We start from the raw sequence: 16070 nt of genomic DNA, 5'->3' as shown, positions 1-16070 counted from the left end.
ATTTAAAAAAGCATAGCGCGGCTCTCGTTCGTGCCCCTTGGTACTGCCTAGCATTACACCAAAAAAAAGGGTCTAGGAACTATCGCCATCTATGGAAAGCCTAATTTCGCCTTGTTTTTCCGATAGATGTCGCGACCACGAAAAGATAAATTTTGATAACCACACATAGATATAATAAATTATGTTAAAATTCATAGATATCTACAATACATAATGGCACAGCGTTTAAATGGCATATTGCGCCTTTGAACAGCTTTTTATCTATATTTTTTTAATATAAATGTAAAACTTCTCCAAAACTGTTTAAATATACATGTTATTTTAAACGTAAATGGCAAATTGCGCCTTTGAAGAGCTTTTTATCTATATTTTTATAATATAAATGTAAAACTTCTCTAAAACTGTTTAAATCAGGTGGTTTAAATCTCGGGTACCCGTCTTCGGGTCCGGGTCGGGTACCCGACCCGATACCCGAAACACATTTTTAAGGATACGAAAGGGTACCAGAGTCCCAATTTTAAGCCTTTGCCAATACCTGCCAGTCTGATGGGTCCAGTTCATGACGTTACCGCGCGTGTTTCAATACTTCTGCCTTTCTTAATTAAATAATTTAATTAGTATTATCAGAAGGGGATAATAGAAGAAGGATGCTACTCTGTATCATTTAATACATTAGTTATGTAACGTCATTCTTCCCAGGCTCACCCTTTTTGTTTGCTCTCCCGCTCATCAAACTATAGATGGGCATCGCACCGTAAGGTGAAATCTATAACTGTTTGGTACTAAATCGTCAGCAATCAACTCCCTAACCTCGTCTTGAGGTGAGACAAAAATCCACAAGTGCGTCTTGCCCAATAGTTTAACGCAAATAGAGTAATGATGAGGGAACTATTTATCGCGTATGTGATTCGGTTTAGTAACCTTGCTTCAAATGTTCCGATGTTGGGAAGAATGACGTTACACTTACCCCGCTTTGTGGTACACTTCTCTCGAAGAGAAGTATTATATACTTCTGGTATTATATTATTAATTAATATTGTTTAATGAATTACACTATGGGGGATAATGGCTCAGCTTTGAAATCTAGCTTTTAATTGGACTGTAAGGAAAAGCAAAGACCCGAATTGGACCCGAAAGCTAATTTTGGGGTTTTTGAAGGGCCCGAAGACCCGACGGGTAATTGAAAATTGGACCCGATACCCGCGGGTACAATTTTCTATTACCCGAAATTTACCCGACACCCAAAAAACTGGACCCGCACAGCCCTGCTTTAAATATACATGTTCTTTTAAACTTAACCCCAAATATAAGCAATAGGTATTATACACAAATAAGAAAAGAGATTTGGTTTAAATGTTTATTTTAATTGTTCAACTCATTCATTATTCTCCTCAGTAATATTTGTAGATTGTTTTTCACTCGGTGCGGAAAATCTACTTTCATGCATGGCCAACAAAACTTCTTTTGGTGGACAGTCTACCATGCCTCTATTTGGGTGAATTAATTTAGGGTGATCTGAATTTAAAGCCTCCCTCCTTTTCATGTTTCCCTATGGTGAAGTAATCTGATTTGTTAATTAAAATAATAACGCTAATAATAGTGTCCAGCATGATATCTTACGTGAAAACTTGCCCTTTTTTGAAATATTTTTAATATTAATCTCTCCATATATGGGTATTGTTTTTGTTCTAAAACCTTTACAGTATACCAGGCTTTGCTTCTTTTACTGTAGCACTTGTTGAAACTAAAATAATGTAGGAGTGTAAGGTGAAAGTAAATTTTCATTGTAAATGTTACTGTAAGACGCAAATTACAAACCGTTGAACGCCATCGTCAGTTTTGGCTTCTAACCTTCCAGTATGATAATTGTGGTCAATCGCTGCTAGTTGGACTCTCATTTCATACATTTTGAAGCTGTGAAAAGTTTCAAATTAATTACCTTGAAAGTTAGAATTTAACACTGACGCGAGTATTACAAGAAACTTCAATTCAGTAAGGTACAAAATAAAGGCGAAACTCAATGTAGGTGACTAATTTGACTTTTGGGAGAACCACAAACGTTTTACTACCCCCAAATATCAGAAGGGTCTCTTTTAACTTTAAATAAAATCAGCACTGATTACAGGCTAGTCAGTTATGCATCGCGTGTTCCAGAAATTTGAGTATTTCATATAATGACGTGGACATAGCATGAAGTTTCCTATAAATCTATCAATTAATACTCTACCTAAATGCATATCGCTTGCTAGCATATTTCAGAATCAAACTATGATAATTTTCCAAAAATCCAGTATGACTGACAAAATGAAAAAATATATATAAATAACCATGAAGTTTTACAGTATTGACTATTGAGGCGGAAGCTAAAAATCCAGCTCCACCTTAGTGATTAATTGTCATACCGAAAATTTGCATAATAACCAAGGTTATTGAGAATGTTGCCTTTGGTTACAATTTTCTTAATTTCTTCAAACTGGGGAGATTCAGGACGAAGCCATTTGTGTGATTTAATCTGTTCTAAGGTTAGATCTTCGTGCAAACAGCAGGTTGGAGCGCCATACGCAAGGGGCAAATTCCACTCGTGGACGTCGCAAATATGTTGCAAAAGGGAAAGCCATAAATGTCGCATGACAGTCAAATCTCCTTTGCATTCTCGCGCGCAATACCAAAAATGGTTGCGAATTAGAGGGGCCCAATGTGCTACGTCTTCGGAGCCTTTTTTCTTTGATGCCTAAAAAGAAATTATGTATTCATGCATAACGAATTGCCTATTTTATTGTTACCTCCATAAGCTTCTTGAGAACATTTTTGGATGCGTGCCAGATATCCCATGAATGTTTAATATTGCGATAGATGCCTTTCTTTTGACGTAATAATTTTGCAATCTGGTTATGCGCATCAGTCACTATCTCCACCATTTTGGTGCCGTATAATTGGCCTATTTCGTTTATTTCAGCAGCTGTTAGTTCAAATCCCAAAAGTTCCATATTTACACTTTTCCCAGCGGCATGTCTGACATCTCGTGATTTCACAGAAAGTATTTTTTGCGACTCCATATCAGCCATTGTATAAGTGCAATACATCGATGTATGGCCAGGGGAATCATTGCGCCCATCACCAGCTACAATAACTTCTCTATCACTCAATTCCCTAAATGTCTGTCTTTGAGTTTCCTTCCACATCTCTTCTACTGCTGGACTTATAAAATGCTCCTGGTAACTGTAAATAAAGAAAAAGGGTTATGCATGTTTACCTAAATTAGGAATTACGGATTTCCCATGGTGTTAGTTTGTTTTGCTAAAATCATATCTTTCCAGAAAATAGTATATAGCCAATTCCAGAAGGGTGGAATGACATATGTCAATGGATGTAAAGGCTTTGGAATAGAGGGGAGTCTCTAGGGGTCGAATTTATTACGGGGGAGGTGGTCTCCATTTACTGGTCTGGAGATAGACATCTACTCGAGACCATTCTATCTTACTTCACAAAGCGCATAATACCAGAAGCAGATAATAGAGAAGTATTATATACTTCTGATAATACTCGTATTCACATACCTTCTACACGGAGGAAGGAGAGAAAGGTACGTCAGAGACTGCAGTTCGAGAAATAGCATACTACCTCTGGTCCAGTTTTATTAATTTCTCTGACTAGTTTTTAAATTCAAGAAGGGGGGTCACTGGTCCTCGGGACCAGTTTATTAATTGGAAATCTATAGGAGAACGAAGGCGGGTACCAGTCCGGTCACTGGTCCCAAGGACTAGTTTAAAAAATATCCTTATTCCCCAGACTGTCAGAGAGTGAAGGTAACTTCAACGAGAGTCGTTTCTAAATCGTCACGTGATCCGTTGAACAAAATATTCAAAAGGTAAATAAGAAAAGACTGTTAGAAAAACGAGTATTCGAATTAGGAAACGATTTTTCGTAAAGAAATTCGCATAACCGATTTGAATACGACAACAGTTCCCAAAACCGAGTAATCGTTTCCAAGAGACTAAATTCCAAAAGAAAACGTGTATTCCATTGAGAATGATAGGGACTATGGTCACATGACACATACCAAGCTGTTTTTTTATATATATATATTTCAACGCGATTGCACAGTTCGCGGAGTTTTGTTTTTCTCTCACCAGACAGGAGAGAAAGAGGGAGATAGAAACGCGCTTTATAAAATCCGCGGAAAAAATGGGAAAATAGGGGGGGTAGTAAAAACAATTTTCAGTACGTTTCTTTACCCCCGTTTTCACCACGCATGGATCACGGCTGCCTATACTGATTCTCTCTCCCTCTCTCTCTCTCTCTCTCTCTCCTCTCTGCTCTCACGCCATGCTCGGTCTTACCGTGGGAACCAGAGCGAAAGGAAAAAATTCCATTCTATGCGGGAACTACAATATTTTTAGTCTGATACACGTATTTAGAGAACGATTAATCGTTTTGAAAAGAATATTCGTCGGATAAAACCGAGTAATCAAATTTTTTAGTATTCTTTTTGAAGAAACTGGCACTGCTAGGCTTATTTTGAAAACGATTAATCGTTTTGAAACCAGCCTTTCAACAATTTGTTCCTTCATAACGGATCACGTGACGTCTGGCTCCTCGGCTTTGCGCCGAGGTAAGCGCGCGGCCGCGGGAAAGAGAGATAGGTCTGTCGCGTTATAGTTACCTTCCCCCTTGACTTTCCTTTCTACAGACTATTGTAGTTAGAAAGGGGGTGTAGAGTGTTTAACCATCCCTCTAGGCGCGCTCTTGTAAGAGGGGATACTGTTCGTGACTATTAGGGGGATGACACTGAGCAAAGAGATGGAAGGGTATGATGTTTGCACCTAGTACTGACACTATTCTATTCGTGCTCACTGGTGAAACGAGGGTTGTTAGTCTAAACTCTAGGTTTTCCCCGGGGTATCAAGGAAGAAGTTTTATATTTTTTGCTACTAGGCCTATAATATGAAATGAAATGAAAGGAGGATTTATTATACAAGAGTATCGTTTGGTCTCCTTATGTTAATTATTATATATTGCAAAATACGCGTAGTGTATAGAGTTTAGCTGTTTTTCCCTAAAAATATACCAAAGCATGATAAAACCTTGAGATAAAAGTACCCTCAAAACTCCAAAAGAGAACTCCCTATTCAAAATTGAACCTTATCAATAAATCTATTTACTGTAAAATTTTCTAACCAAAAGTAGGCCTACTTTCCTAAGCCGAAAGTTGTAAAGAAGGGACGATGAAAAATGGGAGCGGTACTTTAGCCCTTTCTCTCTCTTACCCTTATTGAACTTGACATTTTAACCCGTCTTACCCACGACTGGCCGGAGCCATAAACGTAGATAAAATCGCTTTCCCATGTCGCCTTCCCTTCTAATTGTCTTGGGACTAGCAATTTCCTTTGTACAACTAAAATTTTCAAGACCAGTGATTGGCTAAAACCTTAACCCAGCTTTCAAATGTAACAATTTCTCCTCTTTTTTTGTAACAAGAAAATATTGTATTCTATTTTTATCACCATTCCGAAAAGGTCCTCCAAATCGAAAGGGTTGATTCTGAGCTACCCTAAGATCGAATCCATCCAAAAAACTTAGAATTTTACCTTTATTTACTATGAAATAAAACTTATATGTTTAATTTAACCGAAGTCCATTCAATTATTTAATCAAAATTAAATAGTTAGTCGGGACATCAAAACGCGATATCTACTGTTTCAGTCCGGTAGTTATACGCCACCAATAACCAGCCATAAGCTCTCCCAGTTACTACACCTTAGGTTAAAGGGGGTAGTAAAGCTAGAAAGATTTCCACCCTTGGCACGCGCGGACTACATTCCCCTCGTTCCCCTTTCTTCTCCCTTTACTGAATGCCACTTTCATTTTCAATTGCTTTCGAACAGAGGCAATTTTTTTGTACGAGCTTTTTCCGACAATATCGTCAAATACAATGGAACTAATGAAATTAGGTTTGCCCGTGGCGTTAGAAAAAGGGTCTAGTGCACCGTGGGTCACTAGTTGCGCTTGTCGTCATAATTGCGAAAGAACAAAAGGCAGAAATGTTTGCCCGTGCAAATGTCTAGGGTTAAATTGCACAGATATGTGTACTTGTGGGAACGTGGGCAAGAAGGAGGTTGGTTGCAAAAACAAAAGTTTATCTAAAGAGAAAACGTCAAGCGCGAAAAAAGGCGAAAAACGCGGTAGAGACCGGATATATACACAAGAATTAGAAGAAGCGGAAATAGAAAGTAGTGCTCCATCACCGACATCGAAATTTTCGGAAGATTCAGATGATGACGATTTCATCCCACACGCGTCATTCCAAGAAGAGGCTGCGTTAGAAGAGAGCTCTAAGGTAAGATAACTTTCCAACAAAAATTCAAATCCCGTATGGAAATAACAAGACTTTCTTTATAGCCTAATTTGTCTACTCACTGTGAAGCAGCGAATACTTCTTCTGATTCTGAGAGCGAACAAGTAATTGTATATCAAGTAAGTAAGTAAGTGTTAATAAATGCTAATTCAATTCTATCTACTACTTAGGAAGTGGTGTCCAAAAAAAGGAGGAGAAAAAAGACACATAGACCGAAAAAATTAACATTAAGCGAGGAAATTCTAGAGGCAAGCGATTCAAATGAAGAGGTATGCCATTAAACAATTTTCCGAGCAATTTTCTCATTTACGCAACATCAATTTATAATCTTAAAAAATGTAGGAAGATGTTCAAGTTCAATCTAAAAGGAAGAAAAAAAGCGTCCCTAAAACGAAGCCAGCACAAAAACGTAAAAAAACTGGAAGTAAGGTCTTGAAAGAAGCAATGGAAAAAATAGATCAGTCTTTCATGGAAAACCTAACTGACAGCCTTGAAAAGCATCATGCCTCTCTACAGGTAATCAAAAGTGATATCATGGATAAAGCATGCGCGGTACGAAATTTGTTTTCACGCTATGGGACAGGCAAGTCCCCATCTCCGACGGCAGCTTATTCAATGTATACTCTGTTTCAGCTTCGGTTGTCAGCACGCTAAAACGTAGGTCTCTATGTTGGAGCGGCTTAGCGGTAACCTATAACGTGGCTTTGTGCGTGCTGACAAGAGACGAATAGTCTTTTTCAGATTGTACTGAAAATCATTTCTTTCGTCGGTTGTAAGCACGCAAAAAGCTACGTTAGATAGCTACCAAGCTTTGCGAGTTCCGACAACCGAAGCTGGAACAGGGTGTGTATCTCATGTCGGAGATAAGGAGTTCTATCCTATAGCGAGAAAACAAATTTCCTCAGCCCATTCTTTTTACCATAGTTCAGCTTTGCAGTAAACACTAAATAAACCAATTTTTAAATATTTCCAAATTATTAATCAGGCTTTAATTAATCGAATGTCACCAGAACATAAAGATTGCCTATTATCCAAAGTCAGCAAAATTTTACCTGAATTTGAAGTTTTAGCGAAAGAAGGTAAATAGCCTATAGTCTTTAAGCGGATTATAGAAAATACTGGGTTTATAATAAGCTTTGGTGTAAATGAAACCGCTGAAAGACTTTTTTTTGGTTGAAATTGACATTTCCGTTTTTAGTTCTTGGTGAAATTTCAACTCCTAATGAAGCTGATAATCGAGAAAATGAGGCGGAGTGGGACGAATGGGAGACTCCAAACTCAGCCTTTTGTATTGGCGTTGAAAATACAGAAACGGAACCCCTTACAGCCTCAAATGATCCCCCCGCGATACCATCGACATCCACTGCTTTGGAAAAGACTACCCCAACCCCAGGTCCTGAGACATCTCCAACACCCCCCGGGAAACGCCCTAAGAAATGTGTGTGTTTGCGATGCAGAGAAATGCCGTTATTAATAGAAAACAAGTGCTGCAGGGATCCGCAATGTATAACAACATCTCCCGAGTTCAGTTTACTCTGTTTGGAGCCTTTCGTCTTGGTTTTGAACATGAGAATGCGGAACGAGCTTCTACTTGATCGGGACATGCTAAATATCGCAAATAACCGATTAAGATTTGCCGCGTACTCCAACCTTTGCCTTTGGTTGTACGGGCGGTTAGGGGTTGGAAACCGTTTAGTACTCCCGTCGTGTGCTATCCTAAGAATTAGGGCACGTTTCCCGAGCGAAGACGGTCAGTACAGAGGATTTCGCAGAGGATATTATCCTGACTAAGTCCCACATAAGAAGTGAAAAAATAAAAATTTGCCTATCTAAAAGACTTATTTGTTTTAACTTCGATAATTTTCAATCTACGTAGTTTCTCGGAAAAAGTTCTACCTTACAAATATGTCCATCTGTAAACTGACAACATACGGATGATTTTACGTAAAGGCCTCGTACTTCCTCCGTTATCTCTTGTAAGAGAAGGTGCATCTCATGTTTGTGACAATAGGGAGCTTGGGGGTTAAAAAAAAGTGTTGTTTCGTCCTTCCCGAGAATAGCATGGCCCGAAAATACAGGGTGTCGACAGTGGTTCTATGGGCGATTTGTAGTAGAATATGTTCTACCGTTTACAAGCTATGATTGTTGAAGTGTTTTACGGATGACCCCTTTATTCCAGTTTCTCACTTAAATTTAAGGGGTCATCCGTAAAACACTACAACAATCATAGCTTGTAAACTTACTCTAAGGGCAAAATGTCATCACCCATGGAACGGACTGTCTGTATGTAAACGTCTGTCTGTTAGCTCAGTGTCATCCCCCTACTAGGCGCGTACAGTAAGAGCGCCGCGGCCCGCACGCCTAGAGGGAAGGATAAACAGTCTACACCCGCTCTCTAATGACACTAGCCTATTTCGGTCTTAGCTACCTTTTTGGAACATCCTTTCATGATCCTATACTTTAACCAGGGAGGGGGATTGTTGCTCTAAGGTTAAATATACAATAATATAGGGGGAAAAGGGTGGGTAGGAATTTTTATCTCTTTCCCTAAATTCTAGCCTATTCATATACTCCCCCCTTCTCTCAGCTAGAAAACGAAATCTGTCACTCCCATCATTCTTTAGTTCATGTTCTATCATAGAGAATATAGAAAGGGAGTCGAATTCTGGGAATAGAAATATAAGTTAAAAACAATTTGTGACGAACAGTTCCGGGTAAGGTCGATTTGGCTGTGTAGAAGAAACACCCTTTCTGTAGCGAAACTAAAAGAGACTCCACGAAACCGCTTATTTGAGCTACCTTGGTCCTTGCCTTTACCATAGTCGAAGGCAAATTCGACTCCTTTTCTTAAATCTCTCTGTTTCCCTTTGGGGTATATGGACCCAAAACTACCTATACCTCTTCATGTTTTTTTTTTCTGTTAGGGAGGGGACATAAAATATTTCTATGGAAAGGAGACGGGCGTGCAGCGTGCACTAGTCACTGGACAGAAAGTGCTTTTGAACAGTTTTGTGTATCTTTTAAAAGCTGTCTTTCAACAAGTTTTTACAACAGTAATCAAAAGTGGATGGGAAATATAGGGAGAGGGCATTTGTCAGGGAGGGAAAGAACATCCGACGTCATTTTATACCTCAACTTAGGGGAGCGTTTGTAGGCGCTATACTGAAATTCCCCCGTTAGGGGGATGGAATCGAGGTAAGAGATATAAGCCTATGACGTGGCAAGAATGGGTTCGCCCTCTCCCTATATCTTCGCTAATGTATTACTGCCGTTTCTTTTCGCCTTCTCTAAATATTTCTCTATAACAGAATTTCACATTCATTTGACATTTTCGAAGTAATAGGCGAGAACTCTACCCCCTCCTGAGAGAAAAATCTTCCTTACAGACCACGGAGCTGTATTGTAGATACAATACAGTTAGAGAGCTGCATGGAAACGGTAAATAGGGTAACCCTACTCTCTGGGGTAACCACCGAAAACCGTGGCAATGGATGGCTTTTTTTAGTAATATCACATATTCGGATCGGGAATGGACGGATATAACCAATATGGAATGGAAGTGGTTAAATTGATATACATTTTACTTTGGAAATGGTTGGTAAATGGATAGAACCAGTTCTATGGATCATCTTAAAATTCTAAAAAGACTGATAAATTGTTTGGCCACACAGTAATGTCAGCTCTCTGCCTTTGACTGTATTAGACTATATATGGCAATCTAAGATAGGTGCCACTACTACTCATCTCACTTTGTTTGTTGCAGCCTAGTTACAAGCTACCTTAGCTAAAATTACCGTCTTCCATTGTGAGTTTTCGCGCCAAATTGTCGGAATAAATATTTTGGGAAGCGACTTACGCTACTTGGCGAAGGGCGAGCAAGAGTCCCTCAGTCCAGTCAGATTTTTCTACAGTTATTTATAGCCCCTCCCCTCTTTTTTCACTAAAATTCCGAATGAAGACCCGATATTGCAGTGGTAATTTTGGGCCAAACCAAGACGCTCAAGGGTTATATTCTTTCGAACTCTATGGTATGGAAATAGTTTTCTGATCTTGTTCATTTCGGTAATGGTTGGAAATGCATTAACGTTTCTTAATTAGGAATGCGAATGGTTAGTATTTGTAAAACACCGATGGAATTGGTAAACAAAAATGGTATGGAAATGGTAACGTTTGAAACTGAAATGCAGCTCTCTACTGAGGGTTGCGTACCCCAATTTCCACTTGGAAAAAGTCTACTGTAAAAGGCGATTTTAAAAAATTACGTTTCACCAGGTGCGCGTGCCAAAACGAGGGAGTGTAAAAATGCTTTCCATCTATGCTCCCCCCTACAAATATTGTATACGGGACTTTTTAAAATTGCTTATTTACACTAGAGAGCTGCATTTCAGTTTCAAACATTACCATTTCCATACCATTTTTGTTCATATTTTTGTTTACCAATTCCATCCATTGATTTCATCAACTTCTCCATCCGTTACCGATCGGTGTTTTCAAAATACTAACCATTCGGATTCCTAACTAAGAAACGTTATTGCATTTCCAACCATTACCGAAATGAACAAGATCAGAAAACTATTTCCATACATAGAGTTCGAAAGAATATAACCCTTGAGCGTCTTGGTTTGGCCCAAAATTACCACTGCAATATCGGGTCTTCATTGGGAATTTTAGTAAAAAAAATGGGGGCTATAAACAACTGTAGAAAAATCTGACTGGACTGAGGGACTCTTGCTCGCCCTTCGCCAAGTAGCGGAAGTCGCTTCCCAAAATATTTATAACGACAATTTGGCGCGAAAACTCACAATGGACTGATTGACAGCTATAATAGCCGTGAATCTCGTGTGCTAAAGTAATAAGAGGATGAGATAGAAGACGGTACTTTTAGCTAAGGTAGCTTGTAACTAGGCTGCAACAAACCAAGTGAGATGAGTAGTAGTGGCACCTATCTTAGATTGCCATATATAGTCTAATACAGTCAAAGGCAGAGAGCTGCCATTACTCAGTGGCCAAACAATTTTTCAGTCTTTTTAGAATTTTAGGATGTTCCATAGAACTGGTTTTATCCATTTACCAACCATTTCCAAAGTAAAATGTATATCAATTTAACCACTTCCATTCCATATTTTTTTTTCAGGCCATTCCCGATCCCAGCATGTGATATTAGCAGAAAAAACCATCCATTCCCACGGTTTTCCATGGTTACCACGGTAAATGGCAATTTATCCCATTTACCATTTCCATGCAGCTCTCTAATTTACATCATTCCACCCCAAACCTTTTATACGTTCCAAAAAAAAAACTTACTTGTTGTAGGTGTCTTTTTTGAAGAAGAGTATTTTGGCATGTCTCATGAACATTGCAATCTTTCCATACATATTACCAGATAAAGGAATGCTGGAGGCAACAATAAGGTTCCCAGAGTATAACCCATTTATTACTGGTTGGGTTGACCATTTTCCCTTATTAACAATAGTAATTATTTATTAATTTACTAAAACATATAATAGAAGTTAGTACATATATTTGAAAATACCTTGGTATGATTTTGGTTTCTACTGGTGATACCAGTACAACACCATGTAACAAGTATAGCTGTACCCATATACTTTGAAGTGTATCTAATAGGTTCATCACAATTACGGCACACTGTACCATAAGCTTTCTCTAGAACTTCCATAAGTGTTGGTAAGTGAACTAGAGCCATCTCACTTCTAACAACTGTCTCAGCTGTTTCCAAAGGTTTAGACTTGGGCTAAAAATACTTAATTATTCAACAAATTGAATTCAAATACTCTATAATTATCATTTTTATACCTGTTCTGCTGGTTCGATTATTAAGGAATCATACTCGTCTCTATCTGGAAAATCACCAAACTCTGATGGCATCTAAAGAAAAATTATATTCAATATTATGAATATAAATTATGTTATTTGAAATATTTTTGGTTAAAATTACCTTTTCATCATCATCATCATCTACCTCTCCCCCATCAGTAAATGTATTGGTGAAATTTAATATATTTTCATCTTCCTCTCTGTAAATGAAATGTTGTAAAATTTTTAAATTCAATTAGTAACCTGTCATACTTACTCCACATTTTCTAAACCCTGAGCCATTTCATGTTCTTCTTCAGAAGCTAAACGGTTTTTGTCTTCTATCTCCAATTGAGTGGCACTGACGTCACTATCCTTGCTAATTAGTTGTGGAATAGAATTGGTTACTTTTATGATATTTTAATTTTATTGAGGGACACGAATATGTGAAACATATTGAAGAACCCACATAGGTGAAATATCCAGATCACTAAAGCTCATTCTTAGTCTTTTGTGGCTTTTGGCAAGAGCAACTGGTGTAGAAAACTGACGGTTTAGTGGAGGTGTAAACTCTTCCTGGAGTTTTTCCGGTGTGTCTACGTCCGACTCTAAAGCTAGCCCATATTTCAGATGCGGGGGTAATTCTGATTTTTATGAATATTTTCAATAATCAAATATAAAATATGTATACAAATAACAAACTTAAAAGCTAAAATTAGACCTAAACTAACTTTGCGGTGTTCTTTTCCGGGAATATTGCACAGGGTTAATAATGGAAAAGTCAGTTTCTGTGCCACTGTCCATTTTCGATATTTTGTCCGTTTGAGTCCCAATACTTGCTAAGGTTACCTTGACTGTGCAGTCAGAGCTCCCAGCTTTTTCTGTCCATTTTTTTAATAATAACAAAGCGAACGACTCATTTGATAAATTTAATTTTAAACGTTCAGCTCTAAACAGTGGAAAAGCATCTCCTATGCTGAGCCTGTTCTGTGTGCCTATCGAAAAATAATAGATTAAAAATAACTACTTATACTAATCACTAAAAATTCATACTTACATTTGTTTGCCATTCGTCTATTATAAATAGCGTAAAAAAACTTTGGTGGATACACGCCTGATGTTAACCATACATACAAAATTACAAATACAAGCCCGTAAAAATTGACAAAGGCTTAATATTAAAAACCGTCCGAAAAACACTCGTCGCCGGCCTGCCCGCCTACAAATTCCGCGATAAACTCGTAAGAAACAAGTTGGGAAAACCAAAATATTACCTCTCCGTGTCAAGAAGATTATATAAACTTAAAGTATCCAATGAAAACGTTATTATGTTTCTGAGTTGGGGTTTCCCATTTTTGTTGTTGTTTTGAAAAATATATCGCAATGCACGGGCCTTGATAGATATAGGAGGCAATGAATGAAATATATCACAATGCACGGGCCTTGATAGATATAAGAGGCAATGAAGGAAATATATCGCATGCACGGGCCTTGGTAGATATAGGAGGCAATGATAATCTCTCTCTTTGCACCAGAGGTTTATCTTTAATATTTAAATAAATATAATTATTTTTAATTATTTTAATCTTCAATAATTAACATTAATAATAGTTAAATCGTTTAAAATAAAGTTATACCTATTATCTTCTCAAACTTTGCTAATATTGACGTTTAAAGTTAAGGGTACCCCTCTTGCCCGCTTTTTTCAAATTTGGGGTATATATACGATTCGTTTCCATTATAATAGTAAGGAAAAAGCGCAATTGCGAAAACCTTTGGTGGCGATCCCACCTTAGGGAGGCTAGACGTTTCTCGTAACCCTAGCTGATCGCCGCGTATATCCTAAAACCAAACGATGATAATGGAGTAGAAGCCAATGATACAGATTGGTGTCTATGTGGAATAGACGGAAGACCAGTGGATGGTGGTGTTAGAAGCCAGTGTAAGTGCAGACTGGTGTCAATGTGGGATTGACAAAGAGCAGAAGATGGTGGTGATTAGAAGCCAGTAAGAACAGACTGGTGTCCGTGTGGGATGGACAAAGACCAGAAGATGGTGGTGTGAGAACTCAAGTAGAGGAGCCATTTCCGTGACTGTGAAAGCAGTTCGGAAATGGCGAACACGTTTGCTCCGATACGCAAACTGCGAACGCGGTCACGTGGGTGTAACAACGGACAGACAGACAGACACACAGACAGACACACACACAGACAGACACACAGACAGACACACACACAGACAGACACACACACAGACACGGCCGTTACAGAACCTCTCCTGGACTACGTCACACGGAGAGGTAAAAACCGTGTCAACCGTCCGTTGGACGTTGCGCGAGATTTGAAATTGGGAACGAAACAACAAGAACCATTGAAACACACATAAAATGGACCCTTTACGCTGCTCTAAAACTCCACAAAATATAGTTACAGTTACCAGTCCATCTATGAAACTTTTGGCCAATCAGAGATCAAGGCCAGAGGCATGCACGTATAAATCCCGCCTCTCCAACTGCGCTTCGCGCGCCATCTAGTTACAATTGTCCCCATTTTCTAGCGACCGCGCTATGCTTTAATTTTACGGGATATTTTACCCGGTTTTATTTCATTTTTTATAAATAACACATGTTAAGCCTTTTTCTTCCAACTTTGGTTGGTTTCTGTCTGTTATTTTTGTACCAAGCAGCTCCGACGTAGCCGGCAATCCCCAGTCCAATTCCCACAAATATTAATGCAAATGAGTCCCCGGTGAACTTTCCAGCACAAACGAATAAATTGTTAAATAGTTAATAGTCTTTCTGGAAATTGGTCGCTTTCAGGTTGCTTACCGGAAGATACGAGTCCAACTGATGAATCCCGTGGTTCTGGACGTCGGATCAGTGCGGTCCTTCATAATTTCTCTCTACCGAAAGTATTTTCCGGACACTACTGCAGGTAAGTCCGACCTACTTAAATAGTACGAACAGGTTTGCGCCTCATCTTGTTCGGACAAGGTATTGAGATCGCATCGGCTCGTTGACAGCCTTTGCGTGTCCGGACAGTAATTTATAGACCTACAATTACTTCCGGCATCAACGCAAAGTTTCTCTCATTTTTCGATGGTGGCCCCTTTTTCTGATAACGTTTTCGCCTCGATTAAAACGAATCTACCGCGAACTCCGTACTGTATTTAGCTAATGACGAACAAAACATTAACTTCAGCAGTTAATATTAATTTACCATAATTGTTGAGAACTTGCCGACGTAAATGGTGCAAATCAGAAGAACACTTGATTTATGTGATGTATTCGAACTGGCAAAAGAAGTTTCCCTCTTGCATACATTTTTGGGCACAGATTTCGTGATCTGAAACACCTTCCAATAACGTTAGATCGTCAAGAGCAAACCCACGTGAACAAAAATGCGGACAAAGTTTACTATAATAGTTTTTCTTGATTCTCTAGGGCAGACTACGAAATACTTCTCATGTCTGATGGACGGTCGTTCTAAAAACATTCCCTTGACTGCGATAATATTGTAATTGTATTTAACCTGCAAGAAAGATGAATTTCAGAAAGAGTCTAAACACTCGATTAATAATGAACATCTTTACTTTTTTCACTTTAATTTTCGAGAGATTCACTTTGGCCGATTCCGTGACTTTCAAGGGGCGATTCTTTGAAATTTGATTTCAACTGTTCTTCTTATATCACTGTTACCTATATAAATATCAGTGTTGATAATAGCCACAGCATAAAATGATTTTATTTAACTCAGTTGTACTCGCATTTTAAACGCATTTTTCTGTTTGTTCCACATACGGTTCAATTTCGATTTCAAGTCGAAACATTTTTAAGACATTTAGCCACCGTTTACAACCAGAACCATGAATCTGTCGACGCTTATATTCAATTATTACAATG

General features: G+C 38.5%; 2 protein-coding genes and 1 long non-coding RNA gene across 3 annotated transcripts; 1 reads left to right on the top strand and 2 right to left on the bottom strand.

Annotated features, from left to right (window-relative positions):
* Window positions 1-1343: 1343 nt before the first annotated feature.
* On the bottom strand, window positions 1344-13415 carry LOC149717408 (uncharacterized). The gene is made up of 14 exons (XM_089838806.1): window positions 13227-13415; window positions 12901-13164; window positions 12639-12813; window positions 12447-12548; window positions 12312-12390; window positions 12170-12241; window positions 11889-12107; window positions 11660-11814; window positions 2784-3219; window positions 2403-2731; window positions 2228-2296; window positions 1819-1914; window positions 1621-1744; window positions 1344-1549 (listed from the first exon to the last, which is right to left on the bottom strand). The coding sequence occupies exons 1-14, from the start codon at window positions 13237-13239 to the stop codon at window positions 1376-1378; spliced, it is 2307 nt and encodes a 768-aa protein (XP_089694932.1). The 5' UTR covers window positions 13240-13415; the 3' UTR covers window positions 1344-1375.
* LOC149717409 (uncharacterized) lies at window positions 3217-8192 on the top strand. Its single transcript, XM_089838809.1, has 6 exons — window positions 3217-6337; window positions 6400-6459; window positions 6526-6624; window positions 6698-6871; window positions 7341-7434; window positions 7554-8192. The coding sequence occupies exons 1-6, from the start codon at window positions 5933-5935 to the stop codon at window positions 8144-8146; spliced, it is 1425 nt and encodes a 474-aa protein (XP_089694935.1). The 5' UTR covers window positions 3217-5932; the 3' UTR covers window positions 8147-8192.
* Window positions 13416-15154: 1739 nt separating the features above from the next.
* On the bottom strand, window positions 15155-16004 carry LOC149717407 (uncharacterized). The gene is made up of 3 exons (XR_016366769.1): window positions 15761-16004; window positions 15586-15699; window positions 15155-15522 (listed from the first exon to the last, which is right to left on the bottom strand). It is a non-coding gene; the product is annotated as an uncharacterized LOC149717407 (long non-coding RNA).
* Between the last annotated feature and the right edge of the window lie 66 nt (window positions 16005-16070).

This window comes from Phalangium opilio, unplaced genomic scaffold (genome assembly GCF_054372755.1).
Source record: "Phalangium opilio isolate 3A_F unplaced genomic scaffold, DU_Popi_V2 ptg000003l_1, whole genome shotgun sequence".
Classification (NCBI taxonomy): domain Eukaryota; kingdom Metazoa; phylum Arthropoda; class Arachnida; order Opiliones; family Phalangiidae; genus Phalangium; species Phalangium opilio.
This window is presented reverse-complemented; position numbering and strand designations above follow the sequence as displayed.

Coding starts and splice junctions, on each gene's coding strand:
- LOC149717409 (XM_089838809.1), top strand. CDS start 5,933: ATGGAACTAATGAAATTAGGTTTGCCCGTGGCGTTAGAAAAAGGGTCT. Junction 6,338..6,399: donor CGTTAGAAGAGAGCTCTAAG/GTAAGATAACTT, acceptor CTTTCTTTATAG/CCTAATTTGTCTACTCACTG. Junction 6,460..6,525: donor CTGATTCTGAGAGCGAACAA/GTAATTGTATAT, acceptor TCTACTACTTAG/GAAGTGGTGTCCAAAAAAAG.
- LOC149717408 (XM_089838806.1), bottom strand. Junction 12,814..12,900: donor CCGGAAAAGAACACCGCAAA/GTTAGTTTAGGT, acceptor CATAAAAATCAG/AATTACCCCCGCATCTGAAA. Junction 1,915..2,227: donor AGCAAGCGATATGCATTTAG/GTAGAGTATTAA, acceptor AACTTTTCACAG/CTTCAAAATGTATGAAATGA.